This window comes from Leptosomus discolor, chromosome 5 (genome assembly GCF_034619465.1).
Source record: "Leptosomus discolor isolate bLepDis1 chromosome 5, bLepDis1.hap2, whole genome shotgun sequence".
Taxonomy (NCBI): Eukaryota; Metazoa; Chordata; class Aves; order Leptosomiformes; family Leptosomidae; genus Leptosomus; species Leptosomus discolor.
In genome coordinates this window covers 78,088,401-78,112,137 of record NC_141395.1, presented here as the reverse complement: position 1 = coordinate 78,112,137, position 23,737 = coordinate 78,088,401, and the positions used below count along the sequence as shown (strand labels likewise).

The 23,737-nt window shown below is 40.1% G+C and overlaps 2 protein-coding genes across 2 annotated transcripts in view; one reads left to right on the top strand and one right to left on the bottom strand.

Moving 5' to 3' along the window:
* Positions 1–23,737, top strand: part of TG (thyroglobulin) — a 156,433-nt gene that overhangs the window by 96,511 nt on the left and 36,185 nt on the right. The gene's annotated exons all lie outside the window — the stretch shown is intronic.
* Positions 99–23,182, bottom strand: SLA (Src like adaptor). Its single transcript, XM_009961744.2, has 8 exons — positions 23,149–23,182; positions 17,947–18,040; positions 11,528–11,627; positions 8,091–8,177; positions 6,644–6,747; positions 5,354–5,485; positions 2,959–3,091; positions 99–1,995 (listed from the first exon to the last, which is right to left on the bottom strand). Exons 2-8 carry the CDS (start codon positions 18,005–18,007, stop codon positions 1,776–1,778), a joined length of 837 nt encoding a protein of 278 aa, XP_009960046.1. The 5' UTR covers positions 18,008–18,040; positions 23,149–23,182; the 3' UTR covers positions 99–1,775.

Sequence of the window (23,737 nt, the reverse complement as noted above, 5' to 3'; positions counted from 1 at the left end):
TCCAGCAGAGATACCTTCTGGCAATGTCGTTGCAAGACTGGGTGTTTGTACTAGTTGCCTGCTAGGTTTTACATTTTCTGAAAACAATACAAAGTAACTACTGGATATTATTTTAATGAATAAATACAAGTCATGACATAAAATCTGTAATGCTCCCCATATACATTTCACTGGATAAAATGCAGTCACCATAACATATTAATGATCAGTAACAGTAATGAGATTATACAAACACCTAGAGTTCCTGAGCTTGTTTTGCTTTGTGATGTTCAATGTTTACCAACCAAATTACATTCATCCTTTAAGTTCTGAAATATGTTTAAATAGGCTGTCAACTATTTTGCTCTCTGAATCTCTCTTGCCTAGTGCAAAAGTTCTAAAGAATACGCATATTTTTGCTAAGAGGTATTTACAGAGGAAATATAGATATATATAAAAAAACCCAATTCCCTATGTCTCCAAACCTTCATGACTCAAATCTGTGCAAAAAAGTATGACAGAATATTAGATTGAAAAGATCCTGGCTTGAGAACATAGATTGCAGCATTTTACACCCCCAGATATGAGTGACTACTTGATTTAGAAAGCAATCACAAATGAGGTTCAAAGGACCATGCTAACTGCACCTTTGTCACTTAGCAAAGGATACATATATATAGGAAAATTCTCTAATTCATGAAATTTCAGATAACCCAGTTACAAATCTTCAAACAGTTTGCTGAAATGTGTCATTACTATTTGACATAACTTCAGGCAAGAAATACAGAAAGCTCTTTAACAGCCACTGTTGCTGATTTGCTCTTTTAGTTTAGTTATTTAAAAAAAGCTGCTATTAATGTAAATATTATACATAAATATGGAGGTGCCTTCAGGACACGAGGCTAAAATCTGGTCTCTACACATAAGAAGTCACACTTGTGCAAGCCTACCTTTGCAGTTAGGCATGGTATTACCACATTTCACTTTTCACTCGAAACTCCTTTGTTCTCTGTTATATATTGCTAGACTATAAGCAGCTGAGTTATGCTTTTGGATATGCCTGTACTCTCAGCTCAGGATTATGTAGAAACTGTTTTTGTCAGCAAGTTAAGCCTGTTCTTAATTTTGTGATCGTTTTGTGACACTGCAGGCCATTATCAGCAGTTGAGTTAAATGCCACTTGAAAAGTCCATGATTTTATTTTTTTCCGCTAAAAGGTAAAAATGACAGAAGCATGGAGTCGATATGATCAGGTGTTTCTTGAATCCCAGATGTCAGACACTTTCTTGGGGTTATTGATGACTTTCTGACTCGTTGTCAATGACAATGAATGATTCTATATGGAGAAGAAAAAGGCTCCTTTTCTCAGTGTAGGTAGGTGCTGTAAAGATGGTTTTCAGCCTTGTGGAGGATACCAGAGTAAGACTTAAATTAAGTTCTTGAGCTGTAGTTAGTCCTTTCCTGTGTAATGAACTTTGTACAATGGTGGGCAGCACCCGTGCTGGAGAGTCATTTGCCTCTTGACTTAGAGTTTATCTCAGTTCATCCTGCTTATAAGCAGGTTCCAGTTTCAGATGCGTGTTCCCAGCATATGCGGTGGCTGAGATAGCACCCTTAAGAAGGTCTCTGGTTAACATTCAGAAGAGGAAACACAGAATCAGTGCCAGTGTTTGATCATCAGCTGTTGTGCTTGTATCTCTCAGCTGTCAAAGGACTGCAGGACCACAGGATGCTCTGGGTTTCTCTCCTAACCCCTCAGTTTTTGGTTGTTCTTTTTTCCCCTTGTTGTCTTAAATTTAGTCTTCATAGTATGTAGGTGGCAAGTGAAGGGCACTCTTACGTTTGCTCCCTGTGTATATAAGAGATTGGGCTTTCTTCTTTCTGGCACTTGCAAAAGAAGTATTGTCATCCCCTGTTAAGGAGAGGTAGGAAGCTATACTTTCCCTCAGGCCATAACTGAGGCAAGAATCATCCATTGCTGCCAGGGTGCTTTCAGCATCTTCAGTCACCTCCAGCCTTTAAAAGAACAAAATTTTGTTATTGTTTCAGCTACTTGAACTGAGCCTATTAGTATAATATTAACGTTATTAAACCAAATTATGATAATTTTGTATAAAAATCTTCCTGTCTCTTAAATCAGTCAACATTCCTGTCACTTAGCAATTTTCCAGAACAATCAGTACAACAGTACAAATATTTCCCAGCATCTGAAAAGGAAATAACATCGACACACTTTCTCCCTTTCTTCTTAATCTGTAGGAAAAATGGCGTCGATACTGCACAAAATTTTCTTGCATTTGCTAGCAAATGAATATGCTTTGTGAAGGAAGGATAACGAAGGGAAATTTACACTTTAAAAATAAAGAGGTGCTTTTGCTTCTGAAGGTGGTTGTTTCACCAGCTTCTGAAACCTGACCTACTTTCTCTAGTTGCAGTCATGATATTAGAAATCTGGTGAACCTCGAGTTGGGCCGTGCATTGAGAGAGACACGGCAGGAAAGACTTATGCTGGGATAATGTGTTCACTGCACTTGTGCTGCTTCATGATGGCCACCACGTGAGCAAGGGGGAGCCATTTCTGACTATGGGGGCTCCCCTGTAAGTCACTGCAAGTTAGTATGCCGTTGGTCGTGGATCTGACTAGGCTTTATGGACTGGCGCTTACTCCTGCCTCCTTGGTGGAGAGGACTCATGAGTCCCAAAGGGACTGCATATGTGGCCACGCTCTTAGCTGAGTAGGAGAAATGGTTGAATGTTAACTATACTTTCTTTTAAAGTTACACCAAGATTATTGGTTAGAGAGAGGGACATCCAGTTTTCATGGGTTAACCTGCTGTCAGCAGCTTTGAAGACTGTCTAATCTTTAAAACTGGTCTCAGGAGAAGGGAAAAGGCTGTTTCATCTGTGTTGTAAGTACAAGTATATCCAAGGCTGGAAAAAAAAGGCGTTGTTTCTGGCAGCCTGTGTTGCATGTGGTACCTGTGAATATTTCTCCAGTTGAAGTTTTTATTCCGCATCACCACAGGAGGAACTTGATTTGTCACGCTGTTGTTGTTAGTGCACTGGGTAAGACAAGGTGTTGTAAGGACGCAGCAAAGACCGTCAGCGACTTCTGAGCAGGGAAGTGAATACACAGACAGTTAATCTTTGCTCGCTGTTATCTTCACTGTTTTCCTTCCCTGGTGCATGCTCAGATAAACAGATTTGGACATGTAATAGTAGTCAATAAATTAAACTGTGTGTTCTCATCAAGGACACTGTAATGTAGGCTTAACTTTTTCCTTTCCTCACACCTTTGCCTTTTGATTTGTCATGGGGTGTATTTCCTACAGTACAAGTGAGGAACTGTGACACAGAAAGGTAAAGGGACTTGCTCAAAGTCTAGAAGGAAGATCATGACAAGGCAGGAACTTAAACCTAGGTTTTTGGAGTCCTTAGTGAGTTCTGCTTTTGCCTCCCATTGTCTCAGCCATGCCAACAAAATAGATGCAAGGAGCAATCACTCAGGTTGGATTGTATGTGCACCTATTCTGCTGTGCAACATGGCTGTGAAATGAATCGAGGCTCACCTTGATTCATTTAATTTCATCTACGTGTCTTCTCTCTACCCTCTTCTCCTTGCTCCACTAGGAACATTGCGTATGTTGTTCTGCCCAAGTAGAGAACGTCATGGCCGAATGCTGCTGTTTTACATCTCTGAGCCTTATTTCAGGGTGAGATTCTGTATCATCTCATGGTGGGGGAAGGAGGAGAGCTAGATCTCACTATGTCTCCTCTTGTACGTGTAACTCAAGTAAAAATGTTAATTGTTATAAATTTTGGTGTCATGTCATCCTGCCCCATCCCATCCCCCCCCAATTTTAGGCTTCCATTTTTTGCTTCTTTCTAAATGGAGAAAGGTGTCAGCTAACTAAGATTTAAGAAAAAAAAAAAAAAAAAAAAAAAAAAAAAGCTGTCCAAATTGTCACTCCTCTGTTCATATCATTGGACTTGAAAGTTTCTTTTGCATGTTTTGAATGTGAATATGGCTTTTCTCTTCAGTTTATCGGAGTATTCTTTGGCCATCACACTTTTTCATTTACCTATGAAATATGCAGATATGGTAGCTTTACACTTTTAAAATTACAGAGTACCCGTTACTAATTACAGCACAGCATCTATTGTTCTCTAATAACTTTTATACAATTGACTTTTTGTAATCTTCCTTCCTCATTTTAAACTGTTCTCATTTTAATGCATGGTAACTGCAGCCGCTTAATTGTGTCATTTGTCAAGTTATGCCTCTGACACAGGTTAAATTGCCGTAAACCTGGAAAACTATCATTGAAACAGGTATCATCCAGTGGACTGATATTGCTAAAAATGACAGCTGAATCTAGATTTGAGCTAACAGCTTAAGCCCCTTGAGATAACTTCTGCTGATAAAATCCAGCCATACTTTTCTAAATTAATTTTGTAGAGAGGTAGGTGCTGGTCTCTTCTCACAGGTAATTAATGACAGAACAACAGAGAATGGACTCAGGCTGCACCAGGGTAGGTTTAGGATTTACATTAGGAGAATTTTTTTACTGAAAAGGTTGTCAGACATCGGGATGGGCTGCCCAGGGAGGTGGTTGAGTCACCATCCCTGAATGAGTTTAAAGGTCATTTTGATGTGGTGCTTGGAGATATGGTTTAGGGGTGTACTTGGTAAAGTAGTGTTGATGGTTGGACTCCATGATCTCAAAGGTCTTTTCCAGCCTGAAGGATTCTATGATTCTATGGTTTTCTGCTACAGATAAGGTTGTGTGGTGTAGTGGTTCCTAAGAGAATCGTGGTTGCAGAACCAGGTCTTGCATGTCCTGACGCTATATGGTAAATAAATAAACATCAGACATGTCCTGCTGGTAAACAAAGTCAGCCGGGAGCTGAACTTTGGCCCTGGGATCCAGAACCATGACTTGCATTTGTACAGCTTAGTATTTTTGTACACCCAAGCTTTGACTTTAGTCATGCTCTGAGAAGGGCTGGACATCTCCTGTGCTAACCTCCAAACTGTATTTGAAAGTTGTCTAGGGAAGTGCCAGACACAAGTATTTGGACCAAATAGTGTTATTGACATGGCCATACAGTATCATATACCGATATGGGCAGAGCCTGTCTGTCTTTATTTAGCTGAGTCCTTAGGTTGATTTCAGTTGTACTGTTAAGGGTGACGTATTTGTATTTAGGATCATAAATAAAATAAAAGAGATAAACCAAAAGTTTTTCCATTACTTGTTCTGTGGCCGTAGTTGCAAGTCTTGGACATAGACAAAACTTCTGGTTCTGGACGTTTGATAGATAGTTTTACACTTGCCAGTGGAAAATACGTTTGTTCTGCAGTTCTTTTTACCTGAGTAGTGATTCACAAGATCTTCAAGGCACTGAAAAGTTTGCCGTGGAGAGATGTAATACCAGTTATTTGGAAGGCGGAAGATCCTGTAATGTTTCACTTGCCGGTGCCGCACGGACAAGGAATATAACCCTGGAGAAAGAGGAGCACTAATTACACCAAAATAGGACGCTAATTCTGGATGGATAGCAGTGACCACAACCAGAGTATCTGTAAGATGTAGTGCCATGATCCAAAAGGTCCCAGAAAGATCTGAAAAAACCCTGAGTGTCCATCTTAATTTCTACTTATATGGCATACTTTATACATATACTTAAGTATAACAAAGGGAATAAACATCAGGGCCTGAGATTTTTATTGAATTTAAATTTCTGGTGTGTTTTTCCTTTATTTTTGCTGATCTGGGTTTTTTTTTAAATGGTATAAAGGAAATAGGCCTTTACAGAAGTTGTTTGCCTTCTTCTGAAGAGGGTGACCAGACTCATGTGCTGGCATGCTGATTTAGTCAGCTCCCAATAATGCAGTAGCTAATAGCTGATAATGCAGTCCTGGCAGGAGATGACAACTTGGATTTTCCTGTTTCTTTGATTAAAACTATTGTTCAGTGTTTAGTTGGTAAGGACTGAATGTTGATCCTAAATTCCTTTGAATTCAGTATAGGTATTACGAAACTAATTGGCTTGTGGTATGCAAGGGGTCAGAGTAGATGATTTATTACTCCCTTCTAACTGTCGTATCATGATATTAGAATGTGTTCTGGTGCTTCAGAAAAAGGGAAGATAACACGTTGCACAATAGGAGATAAATTCCCACTGAAGAGAATAAAAGGGTAAAGTGTGTACGGTACAATTCCCATGTAGCAACAGAATCTATGATAGAAAATAAAATTGAAGGCATGTCATTTTTAAAAAGTAAATAAAAGAACCACCTGTTTATATAGGAAATGCACTTATCAGCCACGCCCGCTGCTTGATGTGTATTTTATAGCTTCTTCAGGCAATCTTTTGTGGATCAAGGCAAAGCTGTAACTTTTCCCCCATTTGAAAAGTCTCGCTGCCTAATAAGCTTTGCATGCAAGCAAAGTAAATAATAGTGTTTAAACAACGGTGTCTTGTTTGTGCTGGTGCCTGTGGAACTTTCCACGGCCATCGCTAACCCTGTCTCCAGCACTTGTAACGTAGGTGACTGATAAAGACTGGCATGATGCACAGGACAGGGAGTGAACTGAAGAGCTGTAGAACTGTTAATGCCCGAGATCAAGGGGGGAAAAAAAAAAATATATTTTCTCACCTTTCCTAGTTTCGCTCTCTCTGATCATGAAGGAGCCAACCTTAGTGTTGGGTAGCTGTAGAAGTTCCTCTGCTTTTTCTCTTCCCAGCCCTTCAAATAACCAGCTGTGAAGCAGGAAAAAACAAATTCTGAAATTTGGACACCAGTGAAACAGAGCAGCATGTGGCCGTGAAAGTGCAGCATTAGCCAGGAAAAGTGACTGCAAAAACAGCACTGTGGCTTTCTGTAGTTATTCTCTCAACTATGTCCAGGCATATTTCCCCAGTTTATGGAGAAAATCTTGCTCTTTTTGAGTTCCATTAACTTTTGTGGGACTCAGAGAAGAGTGAATAAGGTTTGGACTTATTAGGGAAAACAAAACTTTTTGAGCTGCCTTGATCTGAATTGTTGGAGACATATCCATGTGATTTGTTCATGGCCTATCTGTAGCATTAGTTAAATCTCTCTTTTTCATTTAAACCACTTTTGTTGACCCCAAACTGTATTTTATTTTATTGTAAATAAACCCAAAGTAAAAGACAATTATTCTGCTTATGCTAGGGAACAGTTCAGCCATTTAAGTTAATTGGCTTTGTGAATAAAGGAAAGTGGAATTACTCCTACTGATTTTCACCATAGCTTGGTGCACTGCTGTACTTTGCCACAGCTAGTGTCTAACCATGTAACTGAGCTTGCTCGGCTGGCGTAGGAGTTACTGGCACTTTATTTTAAAGTCGTTCTTGTGCATTTGATCCAGTTTGCTATCAGCAAAATGGTCTTGGGGAAGCTTCAGACAGTAGCTTCCATTGCCGCATCTGTGCCTTGTCATTGGGAAGGCATCTCTATTTCAGGAGGATATAAAAGCGTATTAAAATTTAAGCACTTGCATAAATCATAGTGAAGTTCACAGTTCATATACTTAAACACGTATTAAAACTTTTGCCAGAAAACTTTTCACTGTGTGCTTTAACATTTTTTTCCTGACCGGTGTCTAGGGCAACAAGAAACCTCTGAACATACTTTAGCTCTTCCAGTTTGAGAGTTTACATTCTTGAATGACTTACTAGTCTTTCTATTTGTTCTTTTTGTTCTGTTTTTCATGAGGAACTGTAGCTTAAATTTTACTCTGTAAATATTAACAATTCTTTCTAAAGAGGGTCTCTTTATCAATGTCTTAAAAATAGAGATCAGACCATGCAACAGAAGTATTTTAAATGTCTTATATGGCATTTGAGGGGTTTTTGACCCTTCCTAGCATTTAAAACTAGGATTTTCATTTTCATATGATCTAAATTTAGATGTGGATTTGATGTTCTCAGATTTCAAAGGAACTATTTCAGACTGTCAATAAATAAAATTTCTGTTTAGTCACTATTGGCATTGTTTTGCTTATGACGCTGAGTAACTAATCAGGGCAGTATATGTTGAAATGTAGTGTTGAAAGGCTATACAAAATGCATTTACTTACCCATGGTAAACTTTTGCTACATATTTTCCTGGAATATAATTTTCTCGACCTGTTGTAAGGGAATGGACTCTCCACCAGCCTCCTTCACTGTGTGAAAGCAGAAGAAAGGGATATTTTCAGATGTACTTTCAGAACTTGTCCTCGTTTTAGAACTTAGTTAAGACATACGGATTAGACTGTAACCTTCTGACTGTGTTGCTGAATCTACGTATTCAGAAAGGGACCCAAGTTTGCTTCATTTAGAATAGTTCCATTTGTAAACCTACATCAGGATTAAATTTGGACACAGAAATAAGCTACATTTGTTCCATTTAAATTACGTAAGTCATAAAATATTTTTCTGTAGTTAAAAGAAGAAGGGTAAATACTCAGTGGTTGAACCATGCTGTGCGCTGCCTTCCCACAGCTAGACTTGTACTGGTATCCAAGATATTCAGCTTATGGCTGAGTATGCTGTGTCTGGACAGCCCTGTAGTCACTCCTGTAATATCAGGGTAGAGATACTCAGCGAATGGATCCTGTCTGCCCAGGAACAGGTTTTCAGTCTAACAGAACCTACTTCATGATTTGCTCTTTTCCTTTTCTTCAATGAGTTGCTGACCAGACTCCAATAAAAAAAAGACCTCATAGCTGAAACTAGGTGACTAGATCTGTTTTTTCACTGAAATATCTTAGGTTCTTGCTGTGATACTGAATGCTGGCTTTGGCTTTTGGATCCCTTAGGAAGGGCAGGGTAAGAAGAATTTTCACAGGGATGCTGCGGAGCTTTAGTGATTAGTGCAAGGATGCTGATGATTGATGGGTTCTCTCCATCTTTTCCTTTAAAAGTTTGAATCCAACTTGCATTTTTGTCTTGCATTTGAATGCTGGTTTTGTGGATGTTGATATAAATGTTCCCAAATAATGCCCAGACTGCAGACCAGAGTCTCAGTGTATGGCAAAACAGCTGAGTTGGAGACGCTTAGGTTAAACCTCCTAAGTTATAGCCACTGGGACCATGGTCTAGAATGTATATGCCAAGGGAAAAAGGGAAGTGTCTACTGCTCTGAGCTGGAAATTTCAGGGCCCCACAACTTTTGTTTGTGGGTTTCCAGCTGACATGAAACTACCTATAAGAAGTTGAGGTTATTTTGTTGTTTTTTTTGTTTTTTTTTTTTTTCCTGGCACCTCTCCCAGACAGAAACAAGAATTGCAATAACAAAAAACCTGAGAGTCTCAGCATCTCCCTCCCTCCAAAATGTAATATTACTAACCCTGAAAAATCCCTATCATGATTAAAAGTCCCAAAGCATCACATCTCTCCTGGGGCAGGAGACACAGAAATTATGTAGATTTGGGGGGATCACTGGAGGACATCTGGTTTGACTACTGCCAGCTAAATGCAGATGTTCATCTGGTAACGAAAGGGGCCTGACAAGTGTGGAGAGTGAGAAACTGTGCTAGCGGTGCTTATCTAATCCTGCCAACCCAGAGCAGCCACAAGTGTCTGGGAGGAGTTGTACTTTCTATGTGAGTTCCCTATATCGTGTTCCTGGCAGGATTGGTGGGGCTGATTGCCATTACGCATAATTGCTTTGGTAGAAGGCTGAAAATCTGCCGTTACAAAAGCAGTACGTGCTGCCTGCTCATGCTGGCTTCTCCGTGGTGACTCCTCATTACTCGTGCTCTGGTCGTGCCTGCCATGCTGCTTTTCTCTTCCACTGCATTTTGCTTCTTTGGATGAATTGTGAAAGGTTACACCTACAGCAAGAGTCTACAGGCAAACAGTTCCTATTAACATCAGCACATACCCCACTAGGGAAGAACAGGTCCTTCATTAGGACACCATGGAGCATTGGAGTGTCTTGTCTTCTGTGAATGAGCTGATTCAAAAAAGGAGAGGAAAGTTCTCATCAAGGCTTGCTTTGGCCCTTATTTACTGTCAGGAGAAGCTCTTGATCACTGCACAACAGACAAATATGATAAACACTGCTGCTACAGAAGCCTAGTTCTTTTAGAAGTTATTTGTCCAGTAGATCATACTATGCAGCACATGTATGCATATGATATGCCACACATATAATTCCCATTGTTACAGGCATATGGAGTTATGTGGTATTGTGAAGGCTTGTATCAGCTGCAGGCTGGGAGTGAGGCTTTAAGCTGGGATTGCCAAGCTAAAGCAGTTGTTGTACAATGCCATGTGTGTTACGCAAACTGCTGCAAGGTTTAAACAGCTAGACGTTATCAGAGAAGAATTCCCCTCATTTAGGGAAGCTTTCCATCAGCAGAAAATTCATCTAGTGGTATCTTCTGAACAATGTGACCACTAGGTGCAGGGAAGGCACATTGTCAGCAGAACATAACTGCAACCATTCTGGGTCAGACCAAAGGTCCATGTAGCCCCATATCTTGTTGGTGACAAAGGCCATTGTAGGTCATGTGGCCTGGAGAAGAGTCTGAGAATTCATCAGTCATTGATGATACTTCTCTTGAGTACTTCTGTTCTCTAAATATTTGAAGCTCTGACTTCCTCATGTAGAGAATATTTTTATGAATTTATAAATCTTCAGGGGATTTCTGTGCTATAACTGTGTCTGGTCTCCCCTTGAATCCGTCTGCTCCACCAGCTGCAAAAATGAAATCTTTCATTTCTGTTTAAGCAGTGCAAACAGTGGCCGCCGGTCTGAGTGACTCCTAGGAGGTCACTGTGTGCCGATACAAGTTGTGCATAAAAGAATATCAGGGCTGCTGGCTCCTATTTTTCAAGAAGCGTGCTCACTCTGTGTGTGGCAATATGTGCACTATGCTTAGGGTCAGTCTGAACTAGTGCTCTTAAGCCCACTTCCTTCTAGGGCTCATAACTTTTTCAGTGGAGCTGGCTGGGAAATCTTCAACCTTTTTTTTCCCCCGCTAAGAAAATGCAGAATCAATAAAAAAATTTAAGAAGAAAAAAAAAAAAAAACCCACTATTTTTTATTTAATTTTTGTAAGAGTTGCCTCAAATCTAGGGAGGAATACTAAGACCTAATCGTAAAGGAGTTGGATAAAAAGGGTTAGAGAAAAAATGAGACACTTGACATAGAGAAATTCAGAACAATTTTTCTCTTCTATGTTATTGAGACTCTTTTTGCTTTTACTTTGTTTTCCACTGACACAGGGGGAATACTTTCTCAAAATCATTTATCAAAGCAGAATTCTGTTTTGAGTCCTGCTTTAGAATAGAGTCTGAATCCAGCTTCACAATCAGTGTCAGAGGAATCCAAGGATCAAGGAGCAGTCTGAAATCCCAAATCCTTAAACCACAGGGAAATTTACACCATGGCTAAGTGTCCTTTGTTGAAAATTCTGAACTTGGTTCATTTTGCTGAACTGCATCCAGTTTGAGCCACGTGCATAAACCAGAGCTTTGCATCAATTGCAACAAAACCTAATTTTAAAAAAATGGATCAACTTACTCTGATAGCACACGTAGTTTTTCCCCTACGTGAAATATAGGTTGGCTTATGTCTGCTGAAGGGTAGTCGTAGAGGACAGCAAGGAAATCACTTTCCTGGCCTGTTAAAGAAGAAAGAAAATATCACTTAAGAACAAGATAGAGATCTAAAGCAGAAATGGATTTTTCATTACGTATGTTATATTTTACATGGTAGGTCAAATGTGAAAAAAATCTCACTCTGAAATGTCACTTGGTAAACATAAAGAGCTAAAGACGAGTCTATAACCTTATAAGAAGAATGTGAAGCTATTAAAAATGAAAAAAGTCATTTGGTTATTTGTAAGCAACTAAATATGGACCACTTTTTCTAGTAATTACCATATTTAAAGGACATATTCAGTTTGAAACTAGCAGAATTAGTATGTATTTATAGTATTAGGAAGTAACCCAGTTTGATTAATGCCACCCTCTCTAAATGCCTACAGCTACAATTTTGAGCCAAGCTGATGCATTACATGTAAGGAAAGGAAGACGCGTGTTGAATTGTTCCATCATTTAACACCACTGATACTTTTCAAAGGTATGAGATTAGTTTAGATCAAGGGCAATGGGAGCGTGGCCATAATTGTCCACTTCCCATCACTTTAAAATTAGCTTGTTCGACAGCCAGAGCGCTTTGTTCTGTCGCCTTGTGTGGAAGCTGTACTAGAGACAGCACGATGCCCCTATCTTCAGTTAAAGAAGAGAGGCAACATGGGTGTTTGTAATTAAATCGTCATACAACTGCAATTTGCAGAACTGAAGTCAGTGAAGAGATAAGACCTTTTACATCAGTTGGGATTCTGAAGGTTGGAGGAGGCACTTTGCACAAGACTGGGGCTATCAAATGTTCAAGAGCTCTCATCCAGCAGGAATCTGTGGTGCCCAGTAAATGCTGACAGGTGGGACATTCAGAAACACGTCACGCTGGGTGGTTTGAGCTCTTTGGAAGAAGTCCTGGTAAGAGGGATTGTGCAATACGCTGCCTACGTTTCTTCTGGAAGTGGGTCTTTTCCCTCTGCACATCACAGCACCCGCCACCGGCACACTGGGAGACAAAGCTTTGCCTCTGCCTCCGGCAGGATCAGTGCCCCATTCCTTAGTAATACCATCTAGCAGTATGCTTGCAGAGTGGTTTGATCTCCACTCACCTACTCTGTGCGGCTTGACATGTGCAAAAATGGGAATGAATTCAGGGGAGGAGAGAAAATTACCTGGAGAGAAAATTACCCAGAGAGATTGACACGCTTCTGCATCTTGTTAGATTTTCTCATTTAGTATAGGTTCCACATCAACTTGTCTTTAGGGAAGACAATTTTTTTTAGGGAAACCTGGAAAGGGCATCCTGGATGAATGCTGAGACTGACTCTGTGTTTTCAGCCTCTGTGTCCCAGGGCCTTACAATTAACTTACTGTGATAACGATGAAAGGCTGAAGGAAACATGCAAGTCTGCAGAAAATAAATATTTTCAAGAGGAGAGATTTTTACACTTGTTATCCTTATGGCAGTGATAATGAGAATATAAGTGTTAAGGAAAATATTCCATATCTGCGGTTTAAAGGACACAAAAAGCGGTGTTTTCTCAGTGGATTTTGAGTAGCTGTTTTTTGTTATGTTATAGGGACTTGTGTTAATCAAAGTAGTGGGTCATTTTACCTTAATATTCAAACTGACTGTAAGCATTTTTAGTCTTGCTAGCCTTTGCCCATTGAAATAGCCCCATGACACAGTTAGTGAGAATCCTTATGGATACATAGATGTGTAGAGTCTGGAACGAACATTGATTAGTTTGAAAGTGTGTTTAGTATCCATATTGCCATGGTTTTCTCAGTTGATTAGTGTCACTGTATTACACAGGACTAGTCCAGGACATTTGTATTAATCAGCCAGCTGCTGTGATTAATCTACTGTAACTTATTATACAATTAGTTCAACTATACTGAAGAAATTCTGTGCGAAGCGTGCCTTTGCTTCCCTGTTCTGCACTAAAAATTAAGAGACACCTCTCTCTATGAAACTGCTTAGTACCTGAGGCTAACAAGAACCAAGTATTGTTGCTCGGTCTTTTTCAACAAAGCAAAATCTTCACTCAGGATGACAAGAAATATGTGCCAGAAGGTACATTGTAAGAACTGCAGAATGAGGATAAAGTGCCGTCACCTGATTTCTCATTGCAGATTGTTAGACAGCAGTTCTACACAGAATGTCTTTTTTTTTTTTTTAGCTTAATGATAATGTCTTTAGCAATGATTTTTTTTTTTTTTTTTGAACTTAAGCCATTTATTTATAGATGTTTTGTTTCTGTACTGTAAGTGTAGAAAACAAGTGCTTTTTCTACTCTCCTTCCCTGTGTACCGGTGGTTTGCATTTTGTTATGCACTGTGGGGTACGTGACTTTTTCTCTGCTCTAGGAAGATCTGTGTTACTTTGCTTACACTTTCATCTTTATATTCGTTTTTGTTTCAATTTTGCACATTAATTTGTAGTTCTGAAAAGGAAGGAATTAATCATAGTGTTGGCTGCCACATCCATGCAAACGTTACCTCTTAATCTACATGTACTTATATTAGAGTGAAAGTAAAGGGGTTTTGTACTACCCAAAACCTTTCAACCCTCCTACTCCACAAATGAGACCTCATTTTAATTAGTATTTAAATCAAACCTCACTGGGTTTTTTTGGTCACATAAAATACCCCACCGCACTCTACAACATTTCAGAGAACACATACTAGTTCCTTTCAAACACAAAAGCCTCAAAACAGGGACTAAACAAATGACACTCTTTCTCCACGCCTAAGTTTCACAGTGATCTAATAGATTTGATCTGATGTTCTCCCCACACTTTTACGTTGTAAAAGAAAAAAGGTTTGCCTGAGTTTTTCTAACACAACCTCTCCTCTGCAGTGCGAGTGTAGGTTACATCTGAAATGGAACAACTCAAAAGTTAGAGCGGAAAGATCAAAGTACAGTCAATTCCACTGAATCAGGTGTTAATTCTGTTTTGTTTTTTTTTCTTTAGGAGTAGGAAAATTAATATGAAGTACATACTAGTTTTAGATGTCTGCATCGCTGGGTATCTTGCAAAATGTGAGACTGAAAGCATGCTTCAAATTATTCGTTGTGAGTTTTTTGAGGGTAATGAGCTGGATCTGGATGTTCTGCCTATGCTCTCCCTTCTCTCCGATAGTGCTTTGTAGTCCACTCACAATGAATAATTTAAAGCATGCAATTTTCAGTCTCACATTTTGCAAGATACCCAGCGATGCAGACATCAAAAAACACTGTGTTGTGCACCAGTGTGGTCCCTGTCTGGCGTGGAAATGACCCGCTCAGAGCTCAGCTCCCTGCATCAGCCCAGCTTTACTGCCCAGCAGAAATACTATGAGTTATGGTGTGGCGTACACCAGAGAGGGTAAAGGAGGGCACTCATGTGTGTCTCAGAGGCTGGCTGTGCAGCAGCCGTAAGGTGTGGCTGCAGAGTTGCACTGGTGTACCCAAATTAGATCTAAACCAGCCAGCTTGGGAACTGAGAGTTATGCAGGTGCAGCTCAGTAAGGATTAACTCTTGATTCAGGGTCCCAAGGAAGGAAGGAGGAGGAGGTGGGCTCACAACCCCTGGTGATTCTTTGCTGCTGTAGCTACTCTTATCAGTACCTAGGTTATGCCAGGGATGCCCATACAGTGTGCTTTCAGACGGAGTGCAGCCATACTGGAGTCCAAATGCCTCCTTGGGAAATGCAGTTTATGCACCGTTCCTTTTCTCAGGACCAAGACTGATGCCTTGGAGGTGAGGAAAGCACAAGTTTTTGCTTTCAGTTCAGCTCTCAGGCAGCACGAGGGGCTTATAGGGATTTGATGGGCACATTCACACTGCACATCAAGTCTGCAGACTCCAGTTATCAGTTTTCTTCCCCCTTCTTGTTGGATATTCTTTCCGTCCTTTCTTTCTTTCCCTTCTGTTTCAGTCCTTCATTTTATTCAGTCTCACTGAAGTAAGCCAGGGTAGAACCTGCTTTTCCTAATAACTATTTGGACTGTTGTAAGTCTGTGGATTAGATCCTCCACCTCACTTAACTCAAAAGATGGCTATTCCTGGCCTGGGGGAAGTCTTCCATGTTTGGTGATGTGATTTGGAGTTTGACGGGCTCAGGAAGACAAATAGATACAAACTCACTGTATTAACCCTAATAGATGCTTTTAGTACCAAGTTCCTTTTCAAAACTCTGTTTCCATTGGATTTAGATGACAGTACTGCTGCTTGTATTCCCAACTTTAGTTAGCAACATCTAAGCTCTTATGAAAGATGCTAGTCTGATCCAGATGAAGATTTAGATCCAAAGAGATATGCAGGCTGTTAAATCACAGAGTCATAGAATAGTTCGAGTTGGAAGGGACCTTTAAAGGCCATCTAGTCCAACCCCCCTGCAGTGAGCAGGGACATCTTCACCTAGATCAGGTTGCTCAAAGCCCTGTCCAACCTGGCATTGAATGTTTCCAGGGGTGAGGCTTCTACCACCTCCCTAGGCAACCGGTTCCAGCGTTTCTTCACTGCCATCATAAAAAAAAAAAAAAAAAAATAAAAAAATCCTTACATCCAGTCTAAATCTTCCCTCTTTTAGTTTAAAACCATTTCACTTATCCTATTGCTACAGGCACTACTAAAAATTCTGTCCCCATCTCTCTTATAGGCCCCCTTTAAGTACTGAAAGGCCGCTCTAAGGTCTCCCCAGAGCCTTCTCTTCTCCAGGCTGAACAACCCAAACTCTCTCAGCCTTCCTTCACAGAAGTGTTCCATCACTTTGATAATTTCTGTGGCAAAAAACCTGCCTTGGGGTGCTTAAACATAGGTATCCAGCGCAATTTCAGCTGTGCAAGTGTCTGAGACATCCCTAAGGCCTTGGCAAATGACACTGCAGCTATGGGAGACTTGTTCTCTCCCCAAGTGGCAGCAGGTCAGGCAAGATCTGACAAAGCGTCTTTCTAGATGTGCTAGATGTGTAGGAGAGTGCAAGTTGATCGAACCCTTAATTCCTGAATGGGTAATTTCCCCTTGCAATTGCTGTGCTATCAATGTTTGCTGAGCTATCTTTTAGGGGTATGTTCTATTCAAGTCACTGGAAGAGATGCAGTTGGCTTTAGCCCTGCTAAATCCTGACTGTGCATGTGCAAGAACAATATAAACTTGGTCACAGCTATGACAGCGACCCCTCGCTCCCCTGCTCATCGCCCAGTCCTGCTCTGAGAGCATGCACGTCTCTGTTTTGATGGTTACGGTATTCATGACAGCAGTTGTTGGGAATATCAACATAAGGCACCCTTCTTCACAGAAACAACAAATTGTCAGTTCATATTATGGGCCTCTGAGTAGCCATGAACAGTATTTTGCCTCTGCTTTATTAGGACCTAGGGCTACACAGCTTCCTATATCAGCTTATTCTTGACCATGCTAAAAGCAGGGCTGGGTTTCCTTCCAGCACTAATGAAACCAGGCTGATTCCCTGTCCTTATAATAATGAGCAGCTCAACTGGACTGTCTTTCATGGAAAACCCAAAAATTTTGATTTATGCTTTCCCCCTCTAAAAAAAACCCCACAACCTAAAAACCAAAGCCCGAAACAACCCTCCCCAAACTGTTTTCTCTTCCTCACCTTCGGGGGGTGATTTATTGCAGCTCTTGTACCAGCTGTCTGGCATATTGCGGCACGAGAGGTGAGGCTGTACTAACTCTCTGCTCGTGTGGAGTTTGGGAGCAGCAGGTCGTTGAATCCCTCTTGCTTTCCCCCTCAGATGCATGACCTATACCAGGCTTCGGGGTGGTGCTTTGCAACCTGATTTTTCCACGTGTGGGTGCATAGGGCATCCCCCTTTGGCAGCTTGGCCTGCGAAATGTCTGTTTCTATAGAACCTTTATTGATAAACCTGATAACAAGTCAGCTGCATGCTACTTTTAATGCAACTGTCTAGCAGTGGCCTTCAGATTCAGTGCAAGCATAAGATCATCAAGTGCATCATAACATCGTCATTTTTGCTTAAATGAAGCAAAAGCAAATTTAAAGAACAACTTTCTATAAAATATTACAAGCGAGTATGTCAAAATACAGTATTTCTGCTTTCTGAAGTAGTGCCCCAGTGCTTTCTGAATCGGAAGGGGTATCTTTCAAGGAGCACCATCAAATAATAGTTTTAACATTTGGGTTTTTTAATTAAAGTACTGCTTGGAAAATGAGCTAGACTGTACCTAAAAATAAGTACTGTCTAGAGGATGCCGTTCTTCTCCCACAGCAGTCATGCACTTGCCTGCTTTTACTATGTCAGGTGGATGAAGGAAGACGCATGGATAAACGTACCATATATTTTGAACATCTTTTTCTCTTGAAAGACATTAAATGAGCGCTTACCCGTTTGGCTCGGCGCATTTGCTTCTTCGGAGGCTCTCGGTGTTTTCACAGTATTTCCCATTGCGCTTGCTAATTCCGTCAAAGCTCTCCAGAACTAAATCAAAGGAGACACTGAAATGAAACATCAGAATAACACCTGCTGTGCCAACAGATGAGAAATGACCCAGTTTGGGTGTCTCCAATTTTATACAGTTTTGCTTTTGAGAACTCTTGTGTCAAATTCATGTGAGAGTTTTACATACTTGCTAAACTCTCACCACTTTGGTGCTTTTATCAGGGGACTAGCAGAAAACCACAGCTAGGGAAGTTGCTCAGAAGAACGCAATGTAGTAAAAGTTTCCGTTACCAGTACCTCAGCACAATAGGAAGTCACAGAAAGCCATGGCCATACAGCCTTTTCATATACAAAACGTTCTTCACAGCATTTGGAGTTCTGATTCTACAAAGAAATTAATTAGATTGACGTATCTGTGTGTATATGATGTCTCTTTATTGCCAAACACTAAGAACATAGTTCGGTGGGGGTTTTTCTGATGCGGTTGTGCTCTCAATGAAGGTGGACAATGTTGTTTTACCTCTTTTTTTTCTTTTTTCTTCTTTTTTTAAAGTAACACCTTGCCTTAAAATGTTTGATCTCAAAACACTCAACCTGCATAAAGCCAGTGGTGCAAATTCTTGAGATACTTGTCTTAAAGAGTCTTGGTGGATGTACAAGAAACAGTAACAGACAATCGTGGAACTAAATACTGTAAGAGGGACAGTTCCTTCTTATGGCTTTACTACACCCCCCCTAATTGTCCCTGACAGAGGGCAGAGAGAAAAACCCTTTGGATGTGGAGAGTGTCTGGTGCTATACTATATTTTCAGAGGCAGAGAAGAAGCAGCTATATCTGTTTGAAATTGTACATTAAAGCAAAATAACACCACTAGCTGATAGGTAATTATTTATTTTAAATGTAATTCTGTCAATTGCCCTGTGAATATGGTAACAGGAGCTCTAGCAGCATCATGTGGGTATTCTGCATCTTTCAGTCTTTTCTAGCTTAAATATTTCAAAACGTTGATTACTGCCTTTGGTATGCTGCTCTTTACTTACAACAGGCTGGAGCCTGATGGTGTTAGCTGGAGAGGTATCTAACTTCAGAATCAGTACTGGGGAAGTCAGTGAGATGTTATTACTAATTGTCTTTCGGAATAAGATTGGCAGAATTGAGGATATTTCTTCATACCACAGATTAACTCTTATAGTGAGTTTAGGAAGACACCCCACAGAATAAAATGCTGTTGAAAAGAAAGAGAATTCATTTCTTACCACGTGCAAGTAGATCAGTGCTAAAACAGATGGTAATGCACAGTTTGACTCTGCCTCATCTGATTTGCAAGCTTCTTAGTGCCCGTTCCCAAAGGCTCTTTGCTAGAAGTCTCTATTTCACCAGCCAAATGGCACATTACCCTTTCACTGTCTGCGCTCAGGAACTAGCTTGTGGCACATCTGTAGGATGCAGCTGTGCCAGTGTCTTTCTGACAAGTGTCTGAAATCTGCTTTCACAAGGACAAAACTATTTCATCGCCTGATAGAAGAAGTCTAGAAGCTGAATTAAAAAGTAACCTTAAATTTAAATAAACTACTTGGGTATTCATGTTTGAATAAAAGGGTCTGTCTTGATAGAAAACACCAAATCATTCTCCTAAGTTTCTAAATCTGAAATCAGAATTCATTTTGGTAGGCACTGTCTACTTGCAAGATTAGAATTTCCTGAACTAACCATGAATATTTTTTTTTCCCAAGATCCAATTTTAATTTCGTCAACATTTTTCTTAGTTGTATCCTATCAAGAATAAGAGATATACTCATAGGAATAGTGCAGCCAGTACTTCGGCTATAGATATTATACATGCTCCTGGCTCATCTTCGAATGAGCCAGCAAAATTTGCTGGGCATGGCAATAGAGAGCTCAACAGGGCTGAAAAAGTCAGACAGAGAAGTGGGATAAATAGCTGGACAGACAATCTCTGCTGAGCCCTGTGCTGTGGTAGCTGCGTTTTTGCAGTACTTGAAAAGGGCAGTTCAAGTCTGAGTGGATAGCAAGTAAGCTGCAGTTACAAAAAATTTTGTGCAATTCCAGATAGGTGCCAAGTGTGGCAGTGTAAATATCTTATGCCTATCTGTAATTTTAACACATGCAATTGTTATTTAGACGAGAGTAGTACTTGAATTTCGTGTCACAAATGTACGGAAAAATAAAAATAATAAAGTCCTACCTTACGTACCCCTTTATTTTGGGTCTTGCTATTTGAGGAGGAGAGCAGGTCATCCTACTAGTGATCAGACTTGTGACAGCCTGCTTTCAAGGGCTTTTTTTCCTACTTTTAAGATACAGTGGGTACGATTTTCAGGTGTGCCTTAGTCACTTTGGAAAGTGATACGTAACATTTGTACATGATGGAAAGACTTCTGAAAACTTTACCTCACACTTACAAACTTTATAAAACCACAGCTCATTTGAGTAAGGCACCTTCATTTTCACAGATGGTATTTAGGGGTCTAAACTCTAAACATTGCTTTAAACATTATTTTTGAAGGTTTGCTTATATGTAGTTTGTAATTAAACCACTTGCTGTCTAGTCCAGATGGATTAAGTACCAGAGCACAGGCATGGGCCTATTTTGTATTTTTGCAGTACACGTCCAAAACTGGCCTGGCTCACTTCTGCCATATACAAATCATCGTTCTTCTCAAAGGACCTCTGAAGTCAACACGACGGTGTGCAGCTCAGTGCTGCTACTTTAGATGTGGAAGAATCTGACTTACGGAAAATACAAATGTTATAAAGTACTTACGGTACCAGTGAAGAGTAATGACGTTTTGGACTTTGATGTCACTAGCGTGACAGTTTGCTGTGTCTCGTTACATTTTCCATGCTGGTTTACTGTCACTAATTACCGTTGGTGACAGCATAAAATCTTGAAAGGGACAGAGTTCAAGATGTTCTCTAGACTCACGGCAGAAGTGTTCAATAAAAATAAGCAAATGGAAACCTATGAACACTGCTGTTGATTCACTTCTCCATAGTGATTAAAAGGAAAATGATGGATATCAGACTTGGTTTTACCACTAAGGCTGCTTGTCATTATGTATTTGGGCAGAGTAAGGTGCCTATAGTTCGGTCAAAGGTGGTGGAGTGAATGCCCAGAGGTATGGCTCAGCTCTCCGACGTTTGAAAATGGGATGGAAATGGAAGAAATTGGAAGTTTTGTTTGAAATGGGGCAGAGGGGTAAAAGAGTCTTTCTACTTGCTCGCCGGCGATGGCGTGTCACTGTTTTTAGAGTAACAGCGTATGAATTAGTATCACAAGTATTTCTAAAACAACAGCGCATGTAACTCTCAAGTGAATGATAGAACTTAAGGCCTTAGGTAGCTTTTGCTTGTGTCGAGTAGTGGCAGTGCAATACAACTCCATTGTATCGCTACGTGATAAACTGTATGGTGATTTTCTGAAATTTTGAGATACTTTGCAAAAACAGACTTACAGGAAACTGTAGAGCATCTTGTAGCTGAGCTGATTCTTTATCATTTAAGTCAATAGCAGAACAATAACAGTTTTATAGGTGATACTCTTTTTCAATGGTGAATCTGCTCGAGGCGTCACATCTCACTTAAACTTGGTGACAGTTTGGGATACAAGTAGAGGTGGCATCCCTCTGTCATAGAAGCAGATAATTATGCCAGATCCAAAGAAAATAATACGCTGAGAGTGATTTGGGAAGAATTAAGGAGAAGCGATAGACTCTAAGCTCACCTTGTCTTACCAGCCCAAAGTCCTGCATGGAGGAGTGCAGCTGCTGCTCAGCTCGAGGAACCGCTGGGCTGCTGGGCTGCAAACCAAACTACCTGCAGCTTTTCCTGCTCACAGGCCACCTCCTCAGGCTTGTGTGGAAATTTGATTTTAACCATTGAGATCACATTTGTAGTCTTCCAGGCTTTGGTCCTTCCTCCCCTCCCCTTTCTACTTCTGCACATGATGTTTAATGAAAGGTAGTGGCTGCAGCCATAGATGTTTCCAAACACACAAGTAGTGGGGTTTAGTGACCTTTACTGCCTTATTTTTGCTGCCAAAAGGAAGGTGAGGAAGCTTCTATGGCCCCAGTCCTGCTCTGTGTCCTGTTTATCAGTGGCAGAGCTCTCGGCAGATATGAACTCTTCACCTGTCAAGACTGGAATCTCACTGACCCAAAAACCTGTGGTACAATTTACACCTTCTGTTCCTGCGTGCAGCACATGTAGCAATAATTTCCTCTCACAGAATCTGTTCTCTGAGAAAACATGATTCTGTAGAGGTTAAATAGCACGGCACATAGGAAAATCCATTGCTTTGTAAGAACTTTTTCAAATTCGCATCAGTTGATTGACAATTAGTAAACAAAGAAATAAAAGAGCAAGAGAAATAAAATGGCAAGATTAGCACCCGAGCAAAGCCCCTCTGCAAAGAATACTGCAGACTAGTAAAATTAGGATATTCATCATTCCTGAGATGCTATATCCTATTTTATTTTTGTTACCTGATATTCACATCTATACTGTCAAGGTCTTAAAATATAATTCTCAATAAGGCTCACAGGTAATATCTGAATCCCATTTGGCTTGAAAATGAAAGCACCAGCATTCTATTATTTTTCATGTGGAAAAAAAAAAAAAAAAGCAGCTTAGATTTCAGAAGCTGTATGTGTTTTGGTGAATTTCCCTTAATTTGTCATTGCTCAAAATGAGCATCCTTTCAGCTTTGAGGCACTTGTATCTTTGCGCTTAGAAAGAACAACGAAATGCTGTAATCAAGGTAATTCACAGAAACATGCAATTACGAAACAAGACAAATACCACATTTGCAAACTTTTAACACTTTGAATAAAAAATCCACTAGTCTGTCGGCCCAAATTTTGGGTGAAATGCAATTTGCTTCAGCATGAGTTGCTATGCGTCTGTCTTACTGTGAGCTTTCAGTTCTTGTCCCTTCTATCTTTAGTACCACTCCTTATGAAAAGGATCAAGGCAGGCTTTTCTATTTCTACTTTTGCTGGTACTTGAAATCCATGTTCTGAATACTGTCATTGTTAATGAAGTAGAACTCCCTTTTATATAAAATAAAACTGAAACATTTGGTCCCATATGCAGATAATCTAAAACGTATCAGAGCAATGATTACCTTTAAATGCTAGGCATGATATTCCAGGTTGCAGTATTTCTCAAAAAAGCCGTAGTCATAATACTGCTCTCATGCTGCCAGCAAGGTTTAGCTGATCAAGTCGAGGAGCAGCCGGTCGAATGAGTGTGTTGTGAAGTTCACGCTGTCATGTAGAGCAGCATTTGCCAAACAGGCCACATACTTCCTCTCTGAGAAACAAGGAAGGCTCAAAGTGTTTGCAACAGATGAGGTTCCTGTTGCAAGTCACTACTCAAGACAGTTTTTATCTATGGGCTAAGAAAAACAGGGAGTTTTTCACATATTGCGTCAGGACTGGTTTTAGCAGATATAAAAAAATGAGCAAAATAACGTGTTTTACATTACTTACACAAAAAGAGTTTCTCTTTCTCTTTTTTTTTTTTTTTTTTCCTTCCAAATTTATTTATCCAGCAATGTTCACTCACCAATTGTTTTGGTTTGGTTTGGTTTTTTTAATGTAGCTTTTCTACTTATTTCAGTCAGACAGGAAGAGGCACAAAACTTTGTTTTCCACTGTTATTGAGCCTGAATGGGAATGCAAGGTTTGCTTTATTCTTTACCCTATACTCCA